The sequence below is a fragment of the Chionomys nivalis genome, chromosome 7, assembly GCF_950005125.1.
Source record: "Chionomys nivalis chromosome 7, mChiNiv1.1, whole genome shotgun sequence".
Classification (NCBI taxonomy): domain Eukaryota; kingdom Metazoa; phylum Chordata; class Mammalia; order Rodentia; family Cricetidae; genus Chionomys; species Chionomys nivalis.
This window is the reverse complement of record NC_080092.1, coordinates 12984668-13011714: the sequence shown is the minus strand read 5'-3', so window position 1 is coordinate 13011714 and position 27047 is coordinate 12984668. Positions and strand designations below refer to the sequence as shown.

General features: G+C 52.6%; 4 protein-coding genes across 7 annotated transcripts in view; 1 reads left to right on the top strand and 3 right to left on the bottom strand.

Annotated features, from left to right (window-relative positions):
* The window catches only part of Unkl (unk like zinc finger), a 42019-nt gene extending 41592 nt beyond the window's left edge, over nt 1-427 (bottom strand). For 3 of the 4 annotated variants that reach the window (XM_057776443.1, XM_057776444.1, XM_057776445.1), the window contains exon 1: nt 326-427. In XM_057776443.1, the coding sequence (XP_057632426.1) occupies nt 326-402 (77 nt within the window). In that variant the 5' untranslated portion in view covers nt 403-427. The remainder of the gene's footprint in view (nt 1-325) is intronic. The other variant, XM_057776446.1, reaches the window with a different exon arrangement.
* A 3409-nt stretch (nt 428-3836) lies between these two features.
* On the bottom strand, nt 3837-4841 carry LOC130878028 (ubiquinol-cytochrome-c reductase complex assembly factor 4). The gene is made up of 2 exons (XM_057775787.1): nt 4739-4841; nt 3837-4659 (listed from the first exon to the last, which is right to left on the bottom strand). The coding sequence occupies exons 1-2, from the start codon at nt 4768-4770 to the stop codon at nt 4272-4274; spliced, it is 420 nt and encodes a 139-aa protein (XP_057631770.1). The 5' UTR covers nt 4771-4841; the 3' UTR covers nt 3837-4271.
* Nucleotides 4842-14284: 9443 nt separating this feature from the next.
* Percc1 (proline and glutamate rich with coiled coil 1) lies at nt 14285-17168 on the top strand. The gene is made up of 2 exons (XM_057776586.1): nt 14285-14318; nt 16311-17168. Exon 2 carries the CDS (start codon nt 16366-16368, stop codon nt 17164-17166), a length of 801 nt encoding a protein of 266 aa, XP_057632569.1. The 5' UTR covers nt 14285-14318; nt 16311-16365; the 3' UTR covers nt 17167-17168.
* Nucleotides 17169-17629: 461 nt separating this feature from the next.
* Nucleotides 17630-26537, bottom strand: Ccdc154 (coiled-coil domain containing 154). The gene is made up of 17 exons (XM_057773288.1): nt 26531-26537; nt 26190-26457; nt 25901-26090; nt 25663-25709; nt 25289-25384; nt 24841-24964; nt 22229-22330; nt 22010-22138; nt 21809-21933; nt 21377-21503; nt 21152-21289; nt 19070-19189; nt 18871-18947; nt 18513-18630; nt 18297-18383; nt 17830-18017; nt 17630-17758 (listed from the first exon to the last, which is right to left on the bottom strand). Exons 1-17 carry the CDS (start codon nt 26535-26537, stop codon nt 17647-17649), a joined length of 2055 nt encoding a protein of 684 aa, XP_057629271.1. The 3' UTR covers nt 17630-17646.
* Between the last annotated feature and the right edge of the window lie 510 nt (nt 26538-27047).

Sequence of the window (27047 nt, the reverse complement as noted above, 5' to 3'; positions counted from 1 at the left end):
CGGGTGGTCTTGCGTCCATCTCCAGCCCAGGCGCGGCCCTGAGCCCGGAACGCAGGCGCTGTTCCCAGACTCCAGCCTGGCGCACAGGGTCGCGGGAGACGAGAAGCAAGCCCAGCCCCCAGGCCAGTGGTCACCGAAGACCCCGGGCGCCACCTCTCCACCTCAGGCAGCGGCCCGTGCCCGGACGGCGTGACCCGCAAGGGCTGGTGGCGGGGGCGCGGGCGGGGCGCACCCTCAGCGGCGACACCCGGGCCCGGGGCACGCGCGAGCCGCTCCCCTGCGCCGCAGCGTCCCGGAGGCCACGGGCCGCAGTCCAGGCACTGACCTGTAGTGGGTTGGTTTCTCGGTCTGCGGGGGGGACCCGCTCAGCGACGCCGCCGCCGCTTTCGAAACCGACGGCATTTTCAGTCAAAACAATGCAGCGCGCATGCGCCGCGTCGGCGCCCCCGGATCTCCCCCCGCACCGAGCCCCCTGCGCCCCCCGCCGCGCCGGCCACACCCCCGGGCACGCCGCGCCGGCCACGCCCCCGTCGACCCCTCGCCCACGCGCGCTGTGCGGCGGAGGCGACACGCAGAACCTACGGGCACCCTACGGCAGCAAGTTATGGGCGCAAAGCAGGACACGCCCGTTGTTGTAGAGTCCCTTCGCTGGCCTTTGGGTCCAGCGCCATGGGCCGGTGTTGGGACGCGGGGGCTGCAGGTGGGCAAAAGCTTCTTTGAGCTAGAAAAGGTGTATAATTAGACCGTGGCGATGGCCGCCCCTTTATCAAGAAATTGTGAGTTTAAGGATGGGCAGAGTGTGAATTCTCCGAGATGCTTTTTAAAAAAATCATTGTGTTTTAAAAGGCTTTCACATGAGCGCCTAGGATAAAGGATGTACAGGGTGGGTGGTCAGGAATGACTGAGCTGGGATTCACGGTGCTGGACGCACGTTGTGGGCGGGGCTCCGCAGGTGCTAGGATGAATTCGGAAGGGAAAACTCGGGGCTAGCATTCATTAGCATGTAACTGTGTGGCAAGAGACATCGTAAATCCAAGTCCTCTGAAAGGAAAAGCTGGAAAGCAATTGATCCTCCTGCTTACAGAAAATAATCTGTCCCATTTCCAGGAACACCGATCTGAAACATGAACAAAGATAATATGGCCCAAATATGTAAGCAACATTTAAAAATACGGAAAAAGGAAAATTATCACTTGCTGGTAGGGTGACTGACTTCTTCCGTGGCATTCTGTAGACAATTTGTTTGAAGCTTTTGGTAGCTTGTTTTGGTTGTGGTGCTAGAGGTAGAACGCAGGGCCTTGTGATTGCTAGCCAGGTACTCCACCCCTGAGCATCAGCCCTAGCCCATAAACCCTGAAATTAACTTTTTTTAAAAAAGGAAGGTGATGTGGTTGCACAAGCATGTAATCCTCACACTCAAGAGGTGGAGATAGTGAGTCTAGGCCAGCCCTAGCTATACCCGAGACTGTCTCAAAACAAAAAACACAGGAACATTGTCATTTCAAAATAGATCAAACAGAACAAAGAGGGAAGGACAGACAGGGGCACCTACAGAGGAATAAACACATCTCAAAGATTGCTGCGGAGTGGGAATTGAAAACTAGATCACCTGTGGTGCCCACATAAGATCTAAAAGTTTCCGTTTTATTTATTTATGGGGGCAGGGGTTGAGACTAGGTTTCTCTGTAACTTTAGAGCCTGTCCTGGAACTAGCTCTTGTAGACCAGGCTGGCCTCGAACTCACAGAGATCCGCCTGCCTCTGCCTCCCAAGTGCTGGGATTAAAAGTGCGTGCCACCAGTGCCTGGCTAGAAATTTCCTTTTTTATTGAAGCTGTTATGCAGTGCTAGAACTAATGGGGGAAAAAAAGAACAAGTTTTTCTCTGTGTGTAATAGCTCACTTTTTTTTTTTTTTTTTTTTTTTTTTGGTTTTTCGAGACAGGGTTTCTCTGTGGCTTTTGGAGCCTGTCCTGGAACTAGCTCTTGTAGACCAGGCTGGTCTTGAACTCACAGATTCACCTGCCTCTGCCTCCCAAGTGCTGGGATTAAAGGCATGCGCCACCACCGCCCGGCTTAGCTCACTTTTTGAGAGACTGCCCAACACTACTAAGACCGTCCATTTTTAAGAGCTTACAAAAAAAGTGGCTGTTGGGGCTGGAGAAATGACTCAGTGGTTACTGACTCTTTCAGAAGACCCAAGGCCAGTTCCCAGGACCCATATATCGACTCACAGTCATAACTCCGGTTCCAGGGACTGACACCCTCTTCTGACCTGCATGGGCACCAGGCAAGCATGTGGTACTCATACATATATCATACACATAAAATAAACCTAATTTTTTTTTTTTTTTTGGTTTTTCGAGACCGGGTTTCTCTGTGGTTTTGGAGCCTGTCCTGGAACTAGCTCTGTAGACCAGGCTGGTCTCGAACTCACAGAGATCCGCCTGCCTCTGCCCCCCGAGTGCTGGGATTAAAGGCGTGCGCCACCATCGCCCGGCTAATAAACCTAATTTTTAAGTGGCTGTTAGATTAACTACTTTCCCTTTGAAAGAACATGTTGTATGTAATCGTTTCTTTCCTCCTAACGGTTTATCTACCTCGTGTGCATGCAGCAATCACCTGTGCTGGCTCATATTTGCAGGGCCTCTCCCTAGCCAATGTTTACCCAGAGAAGTCACCAGGCTGAGCACCTTAGGGAACACAAGAGCTACAGCCAACCTGGTCTACAGAACAAGTTCCAGGACAGACGGGGTTCCCTAGAAAGCCTGTCTCAAAATACAAAAACAACAATAAACAGCACAAAATAAAACAGATGTTTAAGTGTACCCACTGTGCCAAACAGCCAAAGCTCTCTCTTGCTCGTGAGTTCAACTAAGCACATTACTGGGGAGAAGTGACCAGCCTAGCTGTACTGTGGGACTGCTGCATGGAATGTGACCTTTTAAAAAAATTATTTATCGGGCTGGAGAGATGGCTCAGTGGTTAAGAGCACTGCCTGCTCTTTCAAAGGTCCTGAGTTCAATTGCCGGCAACCACTTGGTGGCTCACAACCATCTGTAATGAGGTCTGGTGCCCTCTTCTGGCCTGCAGACATACACACAGACAGAACATTGTATACTAAATAAATAAATAATTTAAAAAATTATTTATCTAATACATCTATGAGTGTGCTATCTGCATGTTCATCTTTACACCAGAAGAGGGCATCGCCTCCCACTACAGATGGAGGTGAGCCACCACCACGTGGGTGCTGGAACTTGAACTCAGGTCTCTGAAAGTGTAGCAGAGCCATCCCTCCAGCCCCTGACATTTTTTTTTCTTCTTCAAAAAATAAAAAGGCAGAAACAAAAATTCACTGTGTCATTGAAAAATCATTTTGTTTCTTGAGACAGAGTCTCCCTATGTAGCCCAGGCAGACCTCAAACTTAGGATCCTCCTGCCTCAGTCTTCTAAGTGATGGGATTACAGGCATCCACTACCACTTCTGGCAAGCACTGGTTTTTGTTTTGCTTGGTTTTAAGTTCTCAAATGGAAGGGGAAAAAAAAAAACAGAAAAGGTTAACTGCTTGGCCTAAAAAATTACTCTTTTTAAAAACAAGATGCCATAGGTCCTGGTACACATCTTTAATCCCATCACTAGAGAGCTGAAGGCAGAGACAGGCAGATCCCTGGCTGAGGTGAGGTTAGTCTACACAGCTAGTTCCAGACCAGCCAGAGCTATACAGGGAGACTCTGTCTCAAAACAATCAAAAATCAACGACCACCACGACCACGACCACCACCACCACCACAAAAAAACCACTTGATGCAAGGGGAGGGGAGAATTGTGTTCAATAAGCTTTACCAAATGTATTTTCCATTTGTTTGTATTTAAAGTAGCTTCAACGGATGTTGTACACACCGTGGCACAATACAAAGTGTAAAACTTCTGAAGTTACTCTGTCTCAGAAAGCAAATGACCTGCAGGTAACACCCCCACTGGAACTGCTCTGGAAACATGATTAGGCTGTACAAACACATCACAAATTCAACAGCGCACGGTGCAGCCGAAACCTTTTCTATGAACCTCAAAAGTCCTTTGGACGTAAGCACTGGGCATTCGTGTCTGGCAAGGGTCAGATTTCGAGCCCCCAATTCCGTGCTTGTTCTCGCGTTTCAGCGCCATCCAAGTCCTTTAAAAGCATCGAAGACGCACGCAGTACCAGGTCAGAAATCGCCAACCTTGACAAAGAAACAAGGACGACTGCCTGTTTCTTTCCTCAGCAGGAACCGTTACGTTCTAGCTCCGTAGAAAGTCGGAGCTTCAGTTTCCTCCAGACGATCGTCTGGCTCCTCCTCGTCTTCCTTGTCTACCTCTCCCAAAACCTCTCTCAACCACTGGTCCGTGCTGGTCTCTTGCCTCAGATAGCACCAGAGGATCAGAACTGTGAGGCTGACGGTGATGGGCAGCACTTTCCACCAGGGCCGTTGCTGCTGCTTCCCCAGGGAATGCTCCACCGTCCAGCGGTCTGGGGTGGCTTTGCTGGAGGAAAACTGGATGGGGAGGTTGGGGTCTTCCTCCTCCTCTTCCCTGTCTGTGGGTCGGGCTGGAGACCGGCCATGGGGCGGCGGATGCAGGCTTCGCGAAGCCCAGCCCACGAGTCGCAGAGCCCGGACCGCTCTGGAAGAGAGTCAGCAGTAAGCGTCCCGCCGCCTCGGCCGCCTCCCGCCCTAGCCCACCAGAACCTCACAGCGCTCACCCCGCAGCCCGCGAACACAGGACACCGTACATAGCGACCTCGGCTCGCACTCTGCGGCGCACGGCGATTTCGTTACTTCCGTCGCACAAAACCGGAAGCCGAACTTCACATTGCCTCTTTTGCACGACTACACAACGTGTGTCCCCCGTCGCACAACGGAAATGACGTGTTTCCTGCCGCGAGCTCTTCCGTCCCGGGCCCCGCCCAGATGGCCTGCCGGCTTTGGCGATGGTCTAGTTTTCAGTCTCTCCTTGGGGACTTGAGCCTACGGGGACGCTCTCGGAAGACCCAAGGGCTGGTCAGTCTGATGCCGGCGATGCTCACAGACTTGAGAACCCTTGGCATCTGCTGTCTTCTTTCCAGGACCATCATACGGAAGTGATTTGGTCCCTTTTCTCCAGAAGCGCGTCCTCCATTCTTAGCGCTCCATCCGGGCTCTCAGCCTCTTGCTTGGCCAATGTCTCCGATGCCAGCTACAACCGCCTCAGTTATGCCCTCAGGCCCGAAGCTGGGAAGCCTTCGCACCATAGACGCCACCGGCCAGGCCATCCACTCGAAAGGACATGTCGGGGCATCGCATTCACCTAGACTGCCCCAGGTCCCCAGACTTCATTTGCCCTCAGGGAGAATGGAAATGGCTCTGTGTAGACCACAGGATGTCCAGACCCTGAACAACGTACCAGCCTACAGGGAGGCGCTTCGGGAACGACACCCCGTACCTCTACCACTGTGTGCCTGGCATTTTGAGCTGGGAGCTGATTGAGGCTCGATGTATCTTCAGAATCAGCGCTAGCCAGGCAAACTTGTAATCCCAACACTGGAGGCAGAGACAGGAGGATCATTGGTTTCAGGCCAGGTTGGGCTACATAGCTAGAACACCAACCCAATTTAAAATACAAAATTAAAACCAAGAAACAGAATCAGCCCTAACAGTGTCTTCTGTGCACCTACCTGTGCTGTTGTATCACACCGGAGGTAGGGAGTTGGGGGTGGGGGATACAACATGGATAAGTTGTTTTGTATTGTTTTTCAAGACAGAGTTTCTCTGTGTAACAACCTTGGATGCCCTGGAACTAGCTCTATAGATAGCCTGGCCTTGAACTCACAGAGATCCACCTGCCTCTGCCTCCCAAGTGCTGGAATTAAAGGCATGCACCACCACCACCTGGCCTGGATTTCTTTTTTTTTTTTTTTATTCTTTTTTAATTAAAATTTCCAACTGCTCCCCATTTCCCATTTCCCTCCCCCTCCTCCCACACATTGCCCCCTCCCCCCACTCCCCTCCCCCATCCCCACTCCTCTTCTCCTCCCCCCAGTCCATTCCCCCCTCTCGATACTGAAGAGCAGTCCAAATTCCCTGCCCTACAGGAAGACCAAGGTCCTCCCACTTCCATCCAGGCCCAGGAAGGTGAGCATCCAAACAGGCTAAGCTCCCACAAAGCCAGTTCATGTATTAGGATCGAAACCTAGTGCCATTGTCCTTGGCTTCTCATCAGCCTTCATTGTCCGCCATGTTCAGAGAGTCCAGTTTCAACCCATGCTTATTCAGTTCCAGTCCAGCTGGCCTTGGAGAGCTCCCAATAGATCAGTTCCACTGTCACAGTGGGTGGGTGCACGCCTCGTGGTCCTGATTTCCTTGCTCATGTTCTCCCTCCTTCTGCTCCTCATTTGGACCTTAAGAGCTCAGACCGTTGCTCCAAATTGGGTCTCTGTCTCTCTCTCGATCTATCCTGGCCTGGATTTCTTGATCTGTGAACCAGTCACAAAAAATGTCAATGCCTCCCCTTCTGTCTCATGGGTCAGACAGCTGTGAGTCCCAGAAATCTAGGATTCTTTCTGAGCAAGCAGAGTCCCCATGCTTTTATTTGGCTCAGGGGACAGTTCCTGAAGGCTGAAGACACCAGAGCGTGTGAAGGGAAAAGTTAGGAAGATGACTCTTTAGCCCCTAGCTGCTAGTGATGTATCCTGCTGGAGGGAGGCCCATTTTTTTTTGTTTGTTTTTGTTTGTTTTTCTGAGATGGTCTCTCTGTGGCTTTGGTGCCTGTCCTGGAACTAGTTCTTGTAGACCAGTCTGGCCTCAAACTCACAGAGATCCACCTGCCTCTGCCTCCCGAGTGCTGGGGTTAAAGGTGTGCGCCACCACCGTCCGGCTTGGGAGGTCCATTCTTACACAGCAGTCCTGAGGAAGTGGAGGGCGCCTTCACTGGGCTGCAGAGAAGGAGAGCCACAACCCCTCAAGCACAGCAGCCTAGTTCCTGAAGACACGAAGATCACCTCTAAACACTCAGGCCCACTAACCTGTCTTCACTTGAAGCTCCTCTGCTAGAGGGTTGAACTTAAACTTTTACACCCAGGGAAAAAGGGACCTGAAATAAATTAGATCCATAACGTGGAGGGAAATTTGCACCTGTTCCAACCGAGAGATGAGTGGGCCATCTGTAAACCTACCTGCTTTGTTCCCTCCAGATAAGGAAGGCTGGGACCTTGTGGCCTGGTTTTGCCCTCCCTTTGCTCACGGTCTCCCTCCTTGGGCAGCACACTCAGTCTGTGGTGCTGAAGGAGACCTCAGCTTTTGATTACTTACTGTTTTATGGGCAAAAGAGCGTCCCGGGATCTGTAATCTACCCCAGGATGGAACAAAATCAAGAGCCTCCTTGTGACCTGAAGTATGCTGTTTTCCTGTGCCCACTTAGCAGTGGGGAAAGCCTCACTCTCATGTTCTTGCCCAAGGCACTCTCTCTGTGTTAGAGCAGGAGCAATACCAGAGATGTTGGAGCCCAGCAACACCTGTGAGTCCTCCCCACGCCGAGAGGAGGCCCAACCCAGGACCCTGGCTGAGAGCTGCTATGTCAACAGAGGCACCTGTCCACCTAGGTCCTCCTCCCTGTGTCCTGCCCCACCTGTTCCATCACAGAACCCCACACTATGACTCCACTCTCTTGGCAAAGACCTAGCAGCACCTAGGGACTTAACTATAGGTAATGTGCAAGCTGAGGGGTGGGATGGGGTGGCCTCCCGAAGGTAGTAAAGCTCTAGAGGCCCTAAGTGTGAAGCCAGGGAGCCAGGCTCCTGGATGGATCTCTATAGGGAAGCTAGACACGAGCTGCCTAGGACAGCCCATGGGACCAAGCAAGAAGGTGGAGCAAGAGTTAGAGTTTCACCCTAGGGTGAGCCCATCTCAGTCTCAGTGACTGTCTCAGAACAGAGACAGAAGTAGACATCGTAGGGCTGGGGGGACAGCTCAGTCTGTAAAGTCCTTGCCGTGCAAGCATGAGGACCCAGTTTGAACCTTACCAGCCACATAAAAAGGTATATGGCCGGGCGGTGGTGGCGCACGCCTTTAATCCCTGCACTTAGGAGGCAGAGGCAGGCGGATCTCTGGAAGTTCAAGGCCAGCCTGGTCTACAAGAGGTAGTTCCAGGACAGGAACCAAAAGCTACGGAGAAACCCTGTCTCGAAAAATCCAAAAAAAAAAAAGTATATGTAAGCCAGGCGGTGGTGACACACCATTAATCCAGACCATTAGGAATACATGCTTTTTTTCGAGACAGGGTTTCTTTGTGAAACAGTCCTGGCTATCCTGGAACTCACTCTGTAGACCAAGTTGGCCTCAAACTCACAGAGATCCATCTGCCTCTGCCTCCTAAATGCTGGGATTAAAGGTATGCACCACCACCACCTGGCCTTACATCCTCTTTTTTAATTTTAAAAATCTTAAATTGGGCTGTTATAGTACATACCTTTAACCCCAGCACTCAGGAAGTAGAGGCAGTCGGACCTCTGTGAATTCAAGGCCAGCCTCATCTACATAGTGAGTCCCATAAAGCCAGGGCTACACAGAGAACCCTGCCTTGAAAAAAAATATCTATTTTGTGTGTATGTGTTTTGCAATGAATGTATGTATGTGCATTGCGTGTGTGCCCGGTACCCATGGAAGCCAGAAGAGGATGCTGAGTCCCCTGAAACTGGAGTGAGGGATGGTTTCCAGCCACCATGTGGATGCTGGGAACAGAACCTCTTCTGTGAGAGTCGTGAGTACTCTGAACTGTTGTGCTGGCTCTACAGCCCCACATGTCTGTTGTTCTAAGCCACCAAGTTTATGGCACTCAGTCACAAGACCGCAGCCACAAGCCGGGCGGTGGTGGCGCATGACTTTAATCCCAGCACTCGGGAGGCAGAGGTAGGCGGATCTCTGTGAGTTCAAGGCACACACTTCTTTGGAGGAACCACTCTTTCAGACAGGTTCTGCTACAGGAGTCTGGCCAGGAAGCTGGAGAAGCAGCAGCCCTATAGTAGAAGCTCCAAGATGTGCTATGCCACCATACTGTGTGTGGAGCCTTTGCCTCGCCCCTCAGGGGCATAAACCAACACCTCAGCCCTCATTATTGCAAAGCACACAGAGAAATTTCACAGGAAGTCTAATGTCTCCCTAATGGGGAGGCAGAGGCGGCAGCCGCCAGTATGCTTAATGGCAAGGTAATTTATTGTAGCTCCACTTAAGAGCTGACATATTGGAGCTATTGATTTTCCCAGGAAAATAGATACCAGGTGCCGGGGGCAGGCAGGTCTGTGTCTCTGTAAGAGCAGAGTCCTGCTTTCCCAAGGTCTGAGGCCTGACAGTGGGTGGGGACTGGCGGAGCAGGGGACAGCAGGAAAAGACATTTGCTGGGCCCAACCCAAAACATAGCCCAGTTAGGGAGCAGATGCTAAGACATATGCTTTAGCCCCGGTCTCTCCAGGGTCCCAAAATGGCAGGTGATTAGGCCAGGGTGACAGGGGCTTGACCTGGCCTTGTCCACCCACTAACTGCCAGCTAGGCTTGTGAAGCAACTCTTCTAGGAAAGTGTGCCACCCACTGATCTAGAGTCCTCCAGCCAAGCCTAACCAGAAACAGAAGCTGGAGTCCAACTACGTGCAGGATACCTACCTGGTCTGCTGTGAACGTGGCTCACAACTCAGCAGTGGAAAAGGGGGTGACTCCCTAACCACGCCCTTAAGTCTCCAGTTCTTCCCTCCATTGGTACGCTCAGTCTTCCCTGTAAGATCCATTCCTTCTGCTTGGCTTTGTGCAGAAGCACCTTCCCTGACTTCCTTCCTCAGGCCTCCCGTTGCTCTGCCAGCCCCATAGGCCCATCTTAGGCTTCTCTTCACAGACAACTATCTGCTCTGGCTTCTCCGCATTTTACAATCTTCCATCCTAGCTTGTATACGTGTATGTATGATATGTATGTGCATGTGTAGTGGGGTGTGCATGTATGTGGGAAGGGCACTTGTGAGTGTGCACATGTACGCAGAAGCCAGGGGACAACTTTAGGTGTGGTTTATCGGGTGCTGTTTACTTTTTAGCTTTTACTGTTTGATATTTTATTGTTGCATTTATTTTGATTTTTTTCATTTAATTTTTTTGAGACAGGGTCTCTTTATGTAGCTCTGGCTTGTCCTGAAACTGACTACATATGTCAGGCTAGCATGAACTCAAAAAGATCTGCCTGGCTTTGCCTCCCCAGTGCTGGAATGAAAGTCTTGAGCCACCACACCCAGCCTTACCTTTTTATTTTTTGACAATCCCATACTGGTGTGAAACTCGAGAAGGCTAGGTTAGCTGTGCAGTGGTGACACACACCTTTAATCCCAGCAATCCAGAGGCAGAGGCAGGCGAATCTCTGTGTGAGGCCAGCCTGATCTTTAAAGCGAGTTCCAGGACAGCCAGGACTGTTAAACAGAGAAACCCTGTCTCAAAAAAACAAAACAAAACCCCCACAAACACTAAAAAAGACTAGGTTAGCTAAATCCCAGGGTCCTCCTGTCTCTGGCTCCCTAGAGATAAGATTGCAATCATGGACCTCACCACAGCCAGCTTTTGACTCTGCAGTTCTCTTTCTTTTCCTTTTTATTTTTTGGTTTTTCGAGGCAGGGTTTCTCTGTGTTGCCCTGGCTATCCTGGAACTCACTCTGTAGATCAGGCTGGCCTTGAACTCAGAGAGATCCACCTGTCTCTGCCTTCCGAGTGCTGGGATTAAAGGTGTGTGCCACCACAGCTTGGCGGCTCTGAAGTTCTTGGCCTCACTTGAGCTTGATCTCAACTAGGACATTGGTACAGCGGCTCCCCATGCTGTGAGTCACAGGTTCTGAGAAATCCACTCAGTCCCATCTGCAGTCATGACTCTCACTGTGGTGCTCCTGTTCTGCCAAAGCTTTGGATGTCAGCTGTGTGGCTTAGGTGGGAGTCCCAAGAATCCACCTAAGTTTGGAGTCCAGGAGAGTTTCACCAGCCTGAAATTGAGGCGTCATGTGACATTCCAGAGACTGCAAGAAAAACTGGATTCCTTGTTTCCCCGATTCTGAAAGTCCCAGAATCCCTTAGTTCACAGTCCTGTTCCTTTATCTTCAAACCCACAGTGAAGCATCTGCTAGCCTCTGCGTGTGTCTGACCTACCCCCTCTGGGATGACCTTGGGGGTTCTAACTCCTTGGCAGTGGCTGAGACTTCAGACTCTCTCCTCTGCTGGGACACTCTGCCTGCCTCAGTTTTCCCATCTGCATCCCCCTACCTCACACCAAGCTCTTCCAAAGTCCAGTCTTTGATCACACAGGTGAACCCTTCTCCAGGGCAGAATTGTGTCCCATTTCCTCTCCTTGAAGCCCCCAGCCTGAGGCTCAGAAAGCGCAAGGGTTAACCAAGCGAGCCAGTGGCAGTCTGCACTAGAGCCTCAGTATGTCTTCCCGTCTCCAGGGCTGGTCGGGTGGAATGCAGGCCACAACTCACATGCCCTTCTGGGTACTCTACCCAACTCCCTGAGGCCCTGACTACCTCTTCCCTGCTTGTCCCAGGCCCACCTGTGACTGTTAGGTCACACACCTGTTTTCATCCCTTCCCTGGGCCAGCATGTTCTTCTCACCTCCAGCAGTAGAGGGTGATGTGGCTTCAGCTCGGAGTAACTGCACACACATACCCCAACCCCATGCCTGGTTCTCCGGTGGGTTTAGGCTTTGGTGGGTGAAAAGGAAGCTGACTGGGGCTAAAGCAGTGCCACCCACAGCCAAGACTAGAGAGTGTTCTTAGACCCTGGAGTCTAACAGAGTCAGAAGTGGATGAAATCCAGAGCAGCACGGACACTTAGAAGCGGACCTAGCCAGAAACACTTCATTCCATGGGGGAAGTCTCATCTGGTACTCGCTGGGGATATGCCCACGATTCCTGCCTAAGAAGAGGTCAGAACTGGCAGTAGCTATGCCATCGCCTTCCCTGAGTCTTCCAGTGTCCTGTCAGGCCTATAGGTGACCTGCTCCATGCTGCCCTTCTCCAGGACCCAGCTCCAGGCATACAACCCAGTCTTTAGATAAGGGCAGCTTTCCAGACATTCATGCCAGGTGTCAGTCTTGCCCACAGGTTGTTTTGTCACAGGGTCTGATGTAGCCTAATGTGGCCTTGATCTTGCCAAGGATCACCTCTTGATGCTGGGGTTATGGGCATGCACCGTCATGCCCAGTTTATATGGCATTGGGGATCTAACCCAGAGCTTCGAGCTCATTAGGCAAGCAATCTCCCAAGCTCAGCACATCCCTAATTCAGCCCAGCCGTTAGAGGGTCTCATCTTTAGGACTTTCATTTCCCTGTGTTTTGCCTATGCTGGGCGAGGGTCCTGACTACAGTGACCAGGTGTACAGTATCTTCAGGGTTGGTTCCCCTAATCTCCTACTCTCCAGGAGTCACAGACCGACTGAAGTCATCCAGTGTGGGCTCAGGCGCAGGAAAAGGCTGAAGGCCAGTGTGCTGGAGTGTCAGAGGATATAACCTCAGTCTGCAGATTAGGGCCCCAAGGGTACCAAGAAGGTTACAATAGCTTGAAACCAAGGTGCTGTCCTTGCCCAAAGTGGGAGTGGTGTCTTGGAACAAGGAAGGACCCAGGGGAGGCAAATGGTATCCACATTGCTCTTAACCGCCTGACCAGGTGAAGAGCTGAACTTAGAGACAATCAGCAAATGCTTTGGGCCCAAGACAGTGAAAGTATTTCTGTGATGAGCCACTTTCCTGTCCTTGGAACTAGCCTCAGCAGAGGCATAGCTGATGACACCTGAATTCACTGGGGGCTACTTCAGGGCAACTGAGTGCCCCGGGGTCACATACTTCCTAGAGGGTACCTGGATCAGCTAGAATAGTGTCCCCACTAAATGCCATCCACCCTAAGCCATAGGGTGTGAAGATATTTGGAAAGAGTTTTTGTTGGTGTGACTACTGAAGCTGAGGATGTGCAGAACTCAGGTGCCAGCGTGAACACCCTTGTAAGAGTTGCCAGCCATGCATAGTGGTGCATGCCCACAATCCCAGCACTCAGATGGCCACCAGTTTATGGCCAACGTAGGCCATATAGCAAGACCTTGTCCCGAGGTTTTTAAAAAAGTGAAAGCCTGTGTGAAGATGACAGCATCGATGGCAATGACAGCTTCAAGACAAAACACCAGGAGGCTGGCCGCCCTAGGATCTCAACTTCCCACAAGAAACCAGCCTAAGGCCGGGCAGTGGTGGCACACGCCTTTAATCCCAGCACTTGGGAGGCAGAGGCAGGCGGATCTCTGTGAGTTCGAGACCAGCCTGGCCTACAAGAGCTAGTTCCAGGACAGGCTCCAAAACCACAGAGAAACCCTGTCTCGAAAAAAACCAAAAAAAAGAAAAAGAAACCAGCCTAGTTTGGATTCTGGCCTCTAGGAGGACAGAGAATAATTTCCTGTTGTTCCTGGACCACCCAATTTGAGATCAGCAATTAAAGAAGCCAGAGGAAGCTAATAACCACCAGAAAGGCCGAGGGCATTAGGAGGACCAGAGAGGTCAGGCAGGCACTGGAGTCCCCCAATTTCACTTACGTGTAGGAGCAGCCAGGAGGCTTACAAGCAGAGAAGGGAGGTGCTTTCTCTAGGTGCTCAAGACACAGAGGGTTCAATCGGACTGACTACGATTACAGCTGGGCTCTGGGCAAGTGGGTGGCAGCCACCACATGAGAGTCCTCCTCACAGTGCTCACTGGGCCGGTTGATCTCAGCTGCACAAATAAGGCTCAGAGGCTGGAGGAGCTTGGAAGGGGTTATGGGGAGTGCAAGTATTAGCTCCTATCTTGGTCCTGGTGGGTGGCTGCATAGTCTCAGTCGCTTCCCCTTGCTCTAGGTCCTGTTGCTGCAGAGCATGGTTTATAGAATGCACTGCAGGCAGGATGTCCTCTGGAGAGGCGTACTCCAGAACTCAAAATAGCATGAAATTTAATTTTCCGCCTATTTGACAAGGCTTGGATGGGGCCCCAATCAGCAGCACAGATAAGGGTCCTCGGGTCCAGGGTGTGGGCCAGCTGGGCCTGAGGCAAACACTTCATGGTCCCCAGGCAGGCTGCGTGCAGGTGAGGCAGTCTGCGGGCACTCCCCCCGCGGGGCTCTGGTTGCTGGGCGCTAAAGCAAACGGGATCTGTTTGCCCAGTCTGCGATGACAATGCCGTTGCCAAATATTTGCCAGCCTCAGGCAGTTGTGGAGCCCAGCTATAAATGCTTGCACCCCAGGTGGAGGGGCCTGCTGATTGAGCGCTGCAGTCCCATCAGGTAGGAGCCTGGGTGTATGGGTTGGAGTCTCCTGGGATGGTGAGGAGGGATAAGCGGGGAATTCCTCCCACAGGGAATATGTCTGCACTGAGTTCTCCACTAGCAGTTATCCTCAAAGGCTAGTGTCAGGACCACGGGACACCTCCTGAGACAGAGGGACCCAGCAATGTAGGACACTGCTAGTGGCCAGTCTCTGCTGCCCAAGCTCAGGGTTTCAGGATAGCAGGGAGGGGATGGGCTCTGACCAAGGGCCATTCCTACTCAGACCTCTCAGAGAGTGATCATCTCCTGATACACTTAGGTAGATACTTGCTCCCCTATCTCTGTGGAGGAGCCTGGTGACTCTAGGATCCAGATTCAGCCAGGAAGAGCCACATTACTCCCCCAGCCACCGCCTCTTCCTTAGGCTCAATAGCTGTCCTTGCGCCTTTTGGGACCTGCACAACTATCTGTGGGGTCCACTCCTTTAGGGATCTTCCATCTGTCCCTCCCACCTTTCACAGGAGGTCTGGGTGGGGGGCACTCACATTGTGGTCAGGTATCAAATTAAAACACAGGGCTAGCTGGGTGTGGTGGTTCATGCCTCTCATCTCTGCTTTCAGGAGGCTAAGGCAGGGTTGACACAGGTTCTCCAAGTGAGACTCCTTCCTCTCCTCTCCTCTCCTCTCCTCTCCTCTCCTCTCCTCTCCTCTCCTCTCCTCTCCTCTCCTCTCCTCTCCTCTCCTCTCCTCTCCTCTCCTCTCCTCTCCCTCCCCCCTTCTCCCCTTTTTTGTTTTTTAGTTTTTTTAGATAGGGTTTCTCTGCGTTGCCCTGGCTGTCCTGCAACTTGCTCTGTAGCCCAGGCTGGTCTCAAACTCACAGATATCCATCTGCCTCTGCCTCCTGAGTGCTGGGATTAAAGGCACACACCAACACTGTCTAGCTAGACCTTTTTTTTTTTTTTTTTTTTTTTGGATTTTTGAGACAGGGTTTCTCCATAGCTTTTTTTTTTTTAATATTTATTTATTATGTATACAATATTCTGTCTACATGTATGCCTGCAGGCCAGAAGAGGGCACCAGACCCCATTACAGATGGTTGTGAGCCACCATGTGGTTGCTGGGAATTGAACTCAGGACCTTTGGAAGAGCAGGCAATGCTCTTAACCGCTGAGCCATCTCTCCAGCCCCTCTCCATAGCTTTTGGTTCCTGTCCTGGAACTAGCTCTTGTAGACCAGGTTGGCCTCGAACTCACAGAGATCCGCCTGCCTCTGCCTCCCGAGTGCTGGGATTAAAGGCGTGTGCCACCACTGCCCGGCTCTAGACCTTTTTCTTAAAAAATAATCCCTTCCCAGAAATGGTGACACAGGCCCTTAATCCCAGAACTCTGGAAGCAGGGACAGGCAGACCTCTGTGAGTTTGAGGCCAATCCAGTTTACATAGCAAGTTCCAGAACAGCCAGGGCTATGAGAGAAATCTATCTCAAGACAAAAGAAAACCAAACCAAAGCAGAAAAAAAAAAACCCAAAATGTCCCTCCTCCGAAAAGAACTCCAGAGCTGTGACTGTAGCTAGGGAGGACCCAGGCAGGGTGGGGCTCTTTAGACACCACAGCCCTTGAAGCTCCCCACAGTATCTGCCAGAGCTCTGGGCCTGTCTCCACCAGAATCCATGCTGGGACAAAGTAGACTCCTTGTCCAGTGCCTGTCCCTGCCTGCCTGGGCAGTTCTGATCTCTAGGTCTTCTGTCTCCTACCTTACTCTGTGGCCTGCCTGATCACACGATCACAGCTGTGGTGGGTTCTAATGGTTCCTCTGTACCATGATGGCCCCGCCCTACACAAGAGGATCCTGTGCGCCTCTCTGGCTAAGGCAGGTCCTCTCTGAGCTCAGGAGTCCAAGTGATCAAGAGAAGAGTGAGCCGAGACAGTTTTTTCAGGACCATACATTCAGGCTATATCCAGTGGGCACTGCCAGCCCTAACTTGCCAACCTGCCCTTTTACTTCCATCCCAGCCTGTGTCTGCTACCCCAGGACCACCCCACCCTGAATTTTGGAGACCTCAACAAGATGGCTGCTGGTGTGATACGGCCTGTCTGTGACTTCCGGTTGCCCCTGCCATCACACCAGTCCTTCCTGCCCACAGACCTGGAGGCTCCAGATACTTCCGAAGAGGAAGAAGAGGAGGAGGAAGAGGAAGAGGGAGACCATGAGCTGCAAGATGAGGGGCCACAGGGCTGCAGCCCAGATTCCCAGAGCTCAGGAGTGGCCCCCCAGAGTCCCAGCAGCCCGGAGACCCCAATGCAGCTGCTGCGCTTCTCAGAGCTCATCAGCGGTGACATCCAGCGGTACTTTGGACGCAAGGACACAGGGCAAGACCCAGATGCCCAAGACATCTATTCTGACAGGCAACTAGCCAGCTGCTCTGCCCGGGATCTGTACTATGCTGATCTGGTATGTTTGGCCCAGGATGGGCCCCCAGAGGAAGAGGAGGCTGCTGAGCTCAGTGTGAATTTGCCGGGGGGGTCTGAGGGTCAGATGCACAGGTTGGGCCACAGAGGAGACAGGGTGCCACCGCTGGGCCCCCTGGCTGAGCTCTTTGATTATGGGCTCCGGCAGTTCTCCAGGCCCAGAGTGTCAGCTTGTCAAAGGCTGAGGCTAGAGAGGAAGTATAGCCACATCACCCCCATGACCCAAAGGAAATTGCCTCCATCCTTCTGGAAGGAGCCTGTGCCCAACCCACTAGGCCTGCTGCATCCAGGCACACCAGATTTTAGTGATCTGCTGGCCAGTTGGTCTGCTGAGGGTGGCTCCGAACTGCAGAGTGGAGGCACCCAGGCCCTGGAGGAGACACCGATGACTGAGATCTAGTAAGTAGGTGGGTCAGGTGTGTGCTGGGGCAGCAGTGGCCCTCTCTCAGGCACCCAGCCTCTCCTTGTTGCCCAGGTACCTCCCTAGTGCTTGATCACACAGAGGAGCACAGACGCTGACTCTCCGGATTCATGCTCACAAATGGCTTCCTTGGTGGCACTTTGGTGTTAACGGCGGCTGGGCAGGGATGAGGATGATCTGAGGACCCTGTGTCCTTACTCCTTACATTTGTCCTCAGAGGCAGCTGGGGTGGGTCCCAGGTGTGGCCTGGGTATCCCTGTATAGAAATCCCAGGAAAAGTGATAAAAGGGCCTGGGGCTAAGCAGGGCAGAAAGGGTCCTTCAGGGTCAAATAACCTGGGCCTTCTGACTTTGGTCCCTCTCACTACTTGACACCCTTGTCAACCCTCTGAGCTGCGGAAAAGCTGTTCCATCAGACAACAGGAGACTCTGGCTCCAACAGGTACAAGAACTGGCATCTTTATTTCTGGGACAGGATCTTGGGTTCAGGCTTCCAGCAGGTCATCGCAAAGATTGCTCCTGCCCTTTGGTGGGCCACCAGGTTCAAGAGGATTGTCTTCCACTGAAGCCACCTGCGCAGAGACACAGTTCATACATAACACAACTCCTCGAGGCTGGGAGACCCAGGCTCTCAGCTGCCTACCTCACAGCCTGATACACGCCCCAGGAGTTCACAGGGACCATCTCGCTCAGGGCTATGTCCTTGATGAAGAACCGCTGCCTCACCAGGGACATGAACACCCGCTTGCTGCCCAGTGTCAGCGGCCAGGGGCCCTCCTCACTCCACAGGCTCAGCATGCTCTCACGCAGGGTTGCGATCTCTTCTGCCCGCTGCAAGTGCAGAAGTACGGTGTTAACAGGACCCACGGGGGATGAAACAACGGCAGAGAAATGGGGACTGGATCACAGTGGCGGGCAGAGGATGTGTGTATGTGGGGATATCGTTTATGCAGGAAGCCCAGCAGTAGGGCCCCGTGTCTAGGAAACACTGATCAGCAGCACACCGCTAGTGAAGTGCCTGGGGCCCCATGGAGCAGACAGGAGCCAAGGGACTTGGGGCAGACTGGCAGAGGGTGAGGGGTCAATGGTTCTCCCAGAGTTTCCTCTCACCAGCTTGGTCTCGTTATTAAACTTCAGGTTCTGGATGGTCTTGTTGGCTTGGAGGCTGTTCTCTAACTTGATTATTTGCTTCTGAAACTAAACACAGCTCCAATCATGGGTAGGCACGGACTGCTGCTGTCCAGATACACCCACTACTACAGAATCACCAAGACCCCAGAGTTTAGGGAGACAGATGCAGGTGCCTTCCTGGGGCCCAAGGGATACCGTGGCCAGCTGGCCCTGGATCTCCGCAATCTTCCGTCCGGGGTTCTCCTCCTTCAGAAACTGCACAGACATCAGCAGGGTGGCTAGCTCCTGTCGCACAGCCTCAACCTCAGACTCTCTGTGGGCACCAAGGGCTGGCTGTAGGGGGTCCCAGAGCTCAAGGCAAAGGCTTAGTCCAGAGCTGGGATTCCTGAGGTTGTCACAGGGTGGACAAGCTGTACCACAGGAGACAGAGCTCAGGGTGGGACTGGCTGGGGATGGGGCAAGCACAGGTGCAGAGGGGAGGGGCCTGGAAGAATCCTGTGGGGACCAGTGACGATCAGGAAGTCCCAGGGGCCTGGGAGGCTTTAAACCTCACCTGGCCTTGCCCTCGGCAGAGATCCTCAGGTCCACGTCACTCTTGTGAAGAACACACTTGTTGGAGACATTTTCTATCTGAAGTGTGGAAAATGTAGGCGCCTAAGGTGACTCAACACAGCCACCTGGGAGCACCAGGCTAGCTCAAGCCAAGCCAAGGCCTGGATCTGCAAGAACAGGTGCACCCTGGCCTTACCCACCTGCTGGGGCAGGTTGTTCACTTTTTCCTGCACCTCCTGCAAGTGAGCTGAGACCTCTTTTAGCCACTGGACCAGATTCTGCAGGGACTCCCTCTCTACACCTTCCCATGCAGCCTGCACCTACAATTTCAATATCCAGTGAGGGATGGTGCACAGGTGGGTAGACAGGAGGCAGAGTGGCCTGGACAGCCTGGCCAGACACTGCAGAGGACAGGGATGCTAGACCTATGGCAGCCCTGGTGGTCATCCGAGGCAAGGTCATCCAGCTGAGCAGGGCCATGTCCTTGAGGGGGTGACAGCTAGTAGTGACAGGATAGAGAAGAGACTGTCGCACTGCAGGAGGGATACAGACATGGTGGTCAAAGGCTCCTGTCAGCAGCTGCTCTCTCTGGCCATACATGCCCAGAAAGGAGGCAGAGCCAGCCAAGGTTGGGGATCCAGCTGCCATATCAGGGGGTGTGTTCACAGGAGCTACCGAAGAGAACAGGCCCCCACGTCTATTGACATGACCTGCCCACATGTGGTAACACTATCCAGCTGTAAGGAGATGAAGCATGGGTCCCCACAACAGGGGTGACCCATGAAGGCAGCCCAAGAGAGAAGCACGAGACGAAAGGGTTGGAATTAAGGGCCTACAGCCCACAATTCAGAGCTGGATAGGGGAGAAGAGAGACTGTTAGACCCTGGGTTTCTCTCTGAAGTGCTGAGAAAGCTCTGAATCTGACTTTGCTGATAACTTTTCTAGGAATGTACTAAAACCACTGAGTCTTAGTTAGGGTTAGGGTTGAGCTCAGACATGTCATCCCAACACTCAGGAGGATAAGGCAGGAAAATGAGGAGTATCAGGTCAGACTAAGCTATATGGTAAGATCCTCTCTTTAAAAAAAAAATCAAGGGCTGGAGAGATGGCTCAGTGGTTAAGAGCATTGCATGCTCTTCCAAAGGTCCTGAGTTCAATTCCGGCAACCACATGGTGGCTCACAACCATCTGTAATGAGGTCTGGTGCCCTCTTCTGGTTGCAGACATACATGGAGACAGAATATTGTATACATAATAAATAAATTAAAAAAAAAAAACAAAGCAAGGGGCTGGAGAGATGCTCAGAGGTTAAGAGCACTGGCTGCTCTTCCAGAGGTCCTGAGTTCAATTCCCAGCAACCACATGGTGGCTCACAACCATCTGTAATGAGGTCTGGTGCCCTCTTCTGGCCAGCAGGCTTACATGCAGGCAGAACACTGTATACATAATAAATCTTTAAAAAATGGTTGTGAGCCAAATTAAGAGAAAAGAAAAACAAAAAAATAATAATGGGCTGAAGAGCACTTGCTGCTCTTCCAGGGGACTGGAGTTTGGTTCCTAGTGCCCATGTTGGGTGGCTCACAACCATTTGTAACTTCAGCTTCAATAAATTGATGTCCTAGCCGGGCGGTGGTGGCGCACGCCTTTAATCCCAGCACTTGGGAGGCAGAGGCAGGCAGATCTCTGTGAGTTTGAGACCAGCCTGGTCTACAAGAGCTAGTTCCAGGACAGGGGACAGGCTCCAAAAACCACAGAGAAACCCTGTCTTGGAAAACCAAAAAAAAAAAAAAAGAAAGAAAAAAAAAGAAATTGATGTCCTCTTCTGGCCTGTCTGAGCACTCACACACATGTGGCATGTACACACAGACACATAAATAAAAAATATATAAAAGAACTCAAATAAAATATAAAACCAAACAAAATACACCGAAATGTATGTTTTAAAAGGTGTTTTTCTTTGTTTTTTCAAGCAGGTTTTTTTTTAGCTGTCCTGGAACTCACTTTGTAGACCAGGCTGACCTCAGACTCACAGAGATCTACCTGCCTCTTCCTCCCCGAGTGCTGGGATTAAAGACATGTGGGATTAAAGGGGAATTGCTGAAAGGAAGGGAGGGAGGGAAGGAGGAGGAAGGAGAGCGAGATAAAGAGAAAGAGAAAAAGAGAGAGAGAGTGCCAAGAGGCTGAGAGTCCTGCAGGAGCTGCCCTACCTCATGCAGAGATCAGGTCTCTACCCTTGGCCCCATCTCCTTTACCGCCCTTCAGTGGGGGTCTGCCCACCTCACCTGGGACAGCTTCACACCCAGTGTTTGCTCCTGCAGGTCTAGCTTCCAGCTGAGAGCTAGACAATGGTCACTCAGGTCCTTCAGCTGCTGGTCCAGACCTGCCACTGACCCTTCTAGGACCTGGCTCTTCTCTTGAAGCTGCACGAGACAATGGAGTCAGGGAGGCTAGCTGATGCCTATGTACACAAGGATCCCCGCCGACCTCCACCTCACTCAGCCCCTTACCAGTTCCAGTGCACCCTGAGTTTCCTGCTGGGCTAGCTTGCCTGCCGTCTGCACAGCCTCCAGATTCTCCTGGATGTACGAGGCCAGCTCTCCGGCCTGGCTCTCCTCCAAGCTCACCTTGGCCTCTCTGCATATTGATGTTCAAACTGTCCCTTAGCGCTACCCAGTGAGGGGACCTGCTCGCTAGCTCTCGGACCTTCCAAGTGATTCCATGAATCAGAGGATGGGTGCTACCAAGAAGGGGCTGTGAGCGAGGGTCAGGGAGGAGGGACAGGAGCTCCAGCAGAGGGCTGCTAGTCTGTCCTAACATACCCAACTGGCCTAGTGTTTAAATGACAGCTGCAGGGGCTGAAGCAGGACATTCCCCCTGAGCTCAGTAGTGGTTAGCTGAGCAAGGGACTGGGTGGCCCACTGTCCTGATGCAACACCCACCGGGCCTTCTGCTCAGCCATCAGGACACGATTCAGTGACACCTGGTTCTGTCGCACAAACTTGGTCAGGTAGACTACAGCTTTGTCCAGGCCCCGGCACTGCTCCAGTAGGTGACCCTCCTCCTCCTGCTGTGGCAGAAGTGGCCCTGAGCCTTGGTGCCAACCCCATCTCCCCACCTTCTGGCCACCCAGGCCCACACACCTCACGATGTGCCCGCAGGGCCCGCAAGCGCTCCTCTGTCAGTTCGTGTAGCTTCTGCCAGCGGCTTTCCAGTTCCTCTCGAAGGCTGCTTTCTGCCATCAGGCGTGTGCTCTCTGAAGACTTCATTCTCTGTGGAGACAGCACTAGCTGCTGTGAATCTGGGACCCCCCCCCCCCCACGGGCAATCTGTGAGGAACTGGGCTCCGCCCAGGCTCTCACCTGCTCCATGGCCAGGAAACACTTCTGAAGAAAACTGCACAATTTGGCCTCCCTCTTTAGGAAGCGGATGCTCATATCCTCGCTGAATTTAGTCACCTGGTCCTGGGAGGGGTCACATGGTCACCTGAAGCCTCCTCACTGGTCATCCTTCCCTGCCTGGTATATCCCTCCATGTTTCCAATCCCTGCACAGCCAGGCTGCATGCACTGGGCAGGAAGGAAGGTAGGGCAGATAGGACCCACTGTCCCTCAAAACGCTAGCTCACAGGCCAGAAAGGTCCCTAAAGGTCAAGGTCACAGGAGTCCAGACAGTTCAGCACACATTCAGAGCCCCGGATGCATCCAGGGAAGGTTGTGCAAGGGGCACTGGATTTCATGCCGAGCTGCAGCCTCAGTATGAGGCGGCGTGAGAGTATCCCCATCCAAGTGGGAGCACCCAACGCACAGGCCTCATCAAGGGGGTAGGAGGGAAAACCAGACGGAACCCTTCGGGCTTTGCCTCCTCTCTATGCTGCACGCCTGCTGCTCTGAGGGTCTGAAGACCCAACCCAGCCTTTGGCCTCTCTACCTCACACCTTTAGGACTTGAAGTAGCCAGTGTCATTATGGAGTTGAACAGCTGTGGTCACCTTTGAGAATCTTGGTCTGCAGTAATGGCCATGAGAAACGGCTCTGAGCAGGTAGCTTTGTCTATGGGAGTGGGGCTAACAGTCCCTCTGGGCAAGAGGGGGGAGAGTCATAAGACCTTTCTGTGCCATTACAACCACCACTCCCCCTACCCAACTACTCCGTGCTGGAGTATAGAAGAGGGAACATTTTGACAGTGAGGTCATGGGAGCTCTTTGGCCTTGCGCCGCCTGTTACCCATGTACCTGTAAGAAGCCCCACAACGCTTATTTGTTTGCCAGGCTGAACTTGGAGCCTCTCTTTAACTCTGTTGGCCCCTTCCCCTCTTGTAGTGAGAACATGTTTTCTTTAATCTCCCCAGGATTGCCAGGATTTGACAAAGTCGAAAGTTGTGGCACATGCCTGTAACTGCAGTACTCAGGAGGCTGAGGTTCACAGGGGGTTTCTGGGAGTTTGAGGTTAGCCAGAGCTTTTCAGTGAGGCTCTCACCTCCCTACATGTACCAAAGAAAGATCTTAAGAAACCTATTTCATAATATCCATTTACCTAGCAACTTCTTCATGGTCATAGGGCTCTCCTGACAACAGGCCTAGCTCTCAGGTTCTGAGTCTGGGAGAAGATGGTTCTCAGGGAAGCTTTCACATCATCTGAGCCACTGCTGCTCTCCCTGCCCTGTAGGAGGGAAGCCTAAAACAGGGTTGGCTACTTTTCTTTTTGGGGGGGGGGGCGGGTTGAAGACAGGGTTTCTCTGTCCTGGAACTCGCTCTGTAGACCAGGCTGGCCTTGAACTCAGTGATCTGTCTGCCTCTGCCTCACATGTGCTGGGATTAAAGGTGTGCAGCACCTACCGCTAGTCTTTATTTTTCTTTTAAGATAGGGTCTCATGTAGTCCAGGCTGGCCTCACATCAGTCATGCAGTGAATGATACTGAACTTCTGAATTAGCCTCTTGCTGCCAAGGGTTAGAATTACAAGTGTGTACCACCATACTCAGTTTTAGGGGTGCTGGAGGTTGAACCCAGAACTTCATGCATACTAAGCCAGTACTCCATCAACTGAGCTACACACCAATCCCTCAGTCACTTTTTCTGCATGACCAGATGGCAAACATTTTGAATTCACAGGATCTCCTGTGAAGCGTCCCAACTCTTGTCCAAAGTCGCCACTGTCACTTTGTTAAACAAATGCTCATGGCTCTGTGCCAATAAAACTTAATTATAAAAAACACAGATATTGGGGTGTTAAGTCCTGACACCAATGCTGAAGGGCCCTCAAAGGGCCTGGGCCCTCAGTGCCTAGCCTATGAGGAACCCTTCTCCCAAAGCTCTTGTACTCTTGCTGATGCCAATATGTTAGCTTCCCAGCAGCTCAGACGGAGATGCCACTACCCCTCAGCAGCAAAATGATGTTGGGACAGCTGGAAGCACCCAGTATACTCAACCCACACTGTCCTGTGAGGAGACTGGACACACAGAACAGCAGCTGTGGTCCCTAGTCTCTATTTATAGAGCCAAGGAGCTGGGTGGCAGGCATGCGTAACGGTTCTTCAGCCCCATGAGGAAAAGAGGCCCCTCTTAAGGGTTCCAAGTAGAAGGGAGGACATTCTTCCCTAGGAATTTGTGACTCCTACTTGAGGGAAAAGCTGAGACTGAATATAGCCGCAGAAGGGGCTTTAGGACCGGATGTTTCTTTTCTGATAGCTCAACTGAGATAGTCAGTGAGAGACAACACAGCGTTTGAAATGTGGCTATGCGATGGCACAAGTAAATTTTCAATACCCGAGAACGCAGCTAATGTCAGGGAGTGGGCAATGCCAGGTGGGATGAGAGGCCACCTCATCAGGCAGGGCAGCACTGGTGAGCCTACCTTTGTGTTACTGTATACACTGTAAACAACCACAGGAGGCCACAGGCTAGGGACACTGGAGGTCACTCAGGGACTTGGATGACTCCTGCCTAGGCTAGCTAGGCTTAGCTTTTAAGAGGTACCTGCATATTGGACAACCCACGGTCCACTTTTTGGTTAGTGTCCTCTTGGTTCCTCTGCAGGGTGCTATAGGCTGCTTCCCGGCCCTGCTCCTCTTGCCTTAGCAAGTCAGTCAGCTTGGTCAGCCTAGAGGCAGTAGGTGCGGTAACACTAACTCAGCTGGGGAACCACAGGGAGGCTGGTGGGCTTTGGGACCCTGGGTCCATCTTAGGCTGGGTTCCACAACCTGCCAGGTCACACATGGAAGCGGAAATAGACTTTGGAGTCCCTAGTGAGGGCAAGGCACCAAATAAAGGAGAGCAGGAAGGTGGGGTTCCCAGCAGTCAGCAGTGCGGCACTAATGGCAGAGGACAACCCACTGGCGGCACTAGGGGCACAGGGCAGGACAGGCCTGAGACTCCCAACGTGTACACAAAACTGGTTTGGCGATAATCCAGGGAAATGGCCCACCTGAGGTTCATCTCCTGCTCGGAACATTTCCGCTCTGTGTCCTGTAGCACCTGTGTCCTCCTGATCTGTGTCAAAGCCTCTCGGACCTCCACCAGCCTGACATAAGGAGTTTCTCTGCCAGCCCCAGAGCAGCTAGGCAGCCTTTGTAGCTGCAGCTGTAGCCATGGGGCCTGACCACCAGCCTCCACCACCTGGACAGTCGGTCCCACTGTATGCAGAACCTAGTCTGCGTTGGACTACTATAGGTATCATTTAAACACTATTACCTGGGGGAAGGGACACCCACACAGGCCCTATCTAACACCAGCTGCTGCAGGGAAGCAGTGGTCCCAGCCCCTCCCACTAAAGCTTATGCTTGTCTCTCTGTGTGTTACCTTTTATCCAGGGCTTGTATCTGGTTCTGGCTCTGGGGCCCAGACAGCTGTAAGGAGGAAAGGAGGACTAGGCAGGCCAAGTCTGCTGCCTACAAAGTCCTTCCAGCACCAGTGCAGGTGGGTGTGTAGGAGCCAGAGCATGGAGCCACGGGAATCAGTAGGGTCAGGGTCCAGCAAGCTGTTCCAAGCACCAGGAAGAGTTGCATGCCTGTGTCTGCTGCTCTGCCCAATGTCTCACCTCTAAGGCCTCCTTCTCGGGGCTCCAGGCCACTTGTTGCACTTCCTGCCTCAGCTGGCGCAGCTCTGAGGCCTGGAGCTGCACACGAGCACGAATCTGCAGCAGCTCACGAAGCAGGCCCAGTGTGGCATGCTCACAGCGTTCCCTGTGTGTCCTCAGGTGAACCACCTCAGCCTGCAGCTCAGCTACCCTGGTCAGGGCCAGAGCAGCTGGGTCAAGCTGTGCTTCTCTTGGAAGTTACCCCCTCCCCCGCGTGTCATCTCCATTCTTCATACTCTGCAAGGCTCACCACTGATCCAGCTGTTTCCGCTGCTTAGGGGTGTCGTGTTCAGGGACTACACAGCTGGACGCCAGGCCACTGCACTCATACCTCTCTGAGTTATCCACACCCAAGGGCTCGGGACTGGCTAGGCCTTCTGTTAAGAGAAGCTCCAGGTCCTCGAGCGTGACAGTGTTCAGTTGTGAAGGTGAAAGCCCCAGTGAGGGGCTGTCCGCTAGCAACAGAAGGAGGCACCTAGCAAGCTCACGCACAGGGACACAGTAGTTCCTTAACCTTGCTCAGTGCCATCCCAAGCTCCTGCTGGGTCAGAGAGCAGCCCTGCTAGAGGTTCACCCCTCCTCTCCACTCACCTGACATGGCTTCACCAGCAGTCACTACCTGTAGCCCAGCTTTATGGCATTAGTGCCTCTGTGGATGTCCAGAGCCGGACACCAAGACCAGGGTGGCGGAGATTGGCTGGAGGGAGGCAAGTATTCCCAGGCCAGAAAGCTGCAGGGACTGGGGATTGGTTAAAGGACAGAAGAGAAGGCTTTGGGTCAGAGGAGGAAAGGATTTAGAGAGGCTGTGGAACTCAGGGAAGTGAGGGTCAAGAGGGAAGGTCTGTATCTTGGGGAGAAGACAGGGTCAGGAGTGGAGACTGTGGCCCTTTGGGAGATGAGTCGGGAGAGGCTGGGGACCCCTGAGAGCAGTTAAGTATGCGGTAGTGGGCTCCTGCCCTTCCACCCACCTCTTCAGTGAATCTTGCTGAAGGAGGCAGGTACAGCTGAGTTAGTCTAGAACCTTCTTTTTCTCACAGAACCCTATGACTTCACGGCCAACTGCCAGTGGAACCCGAGTCCTCATCTACCCTGTCCTGTGGCTTCCCTA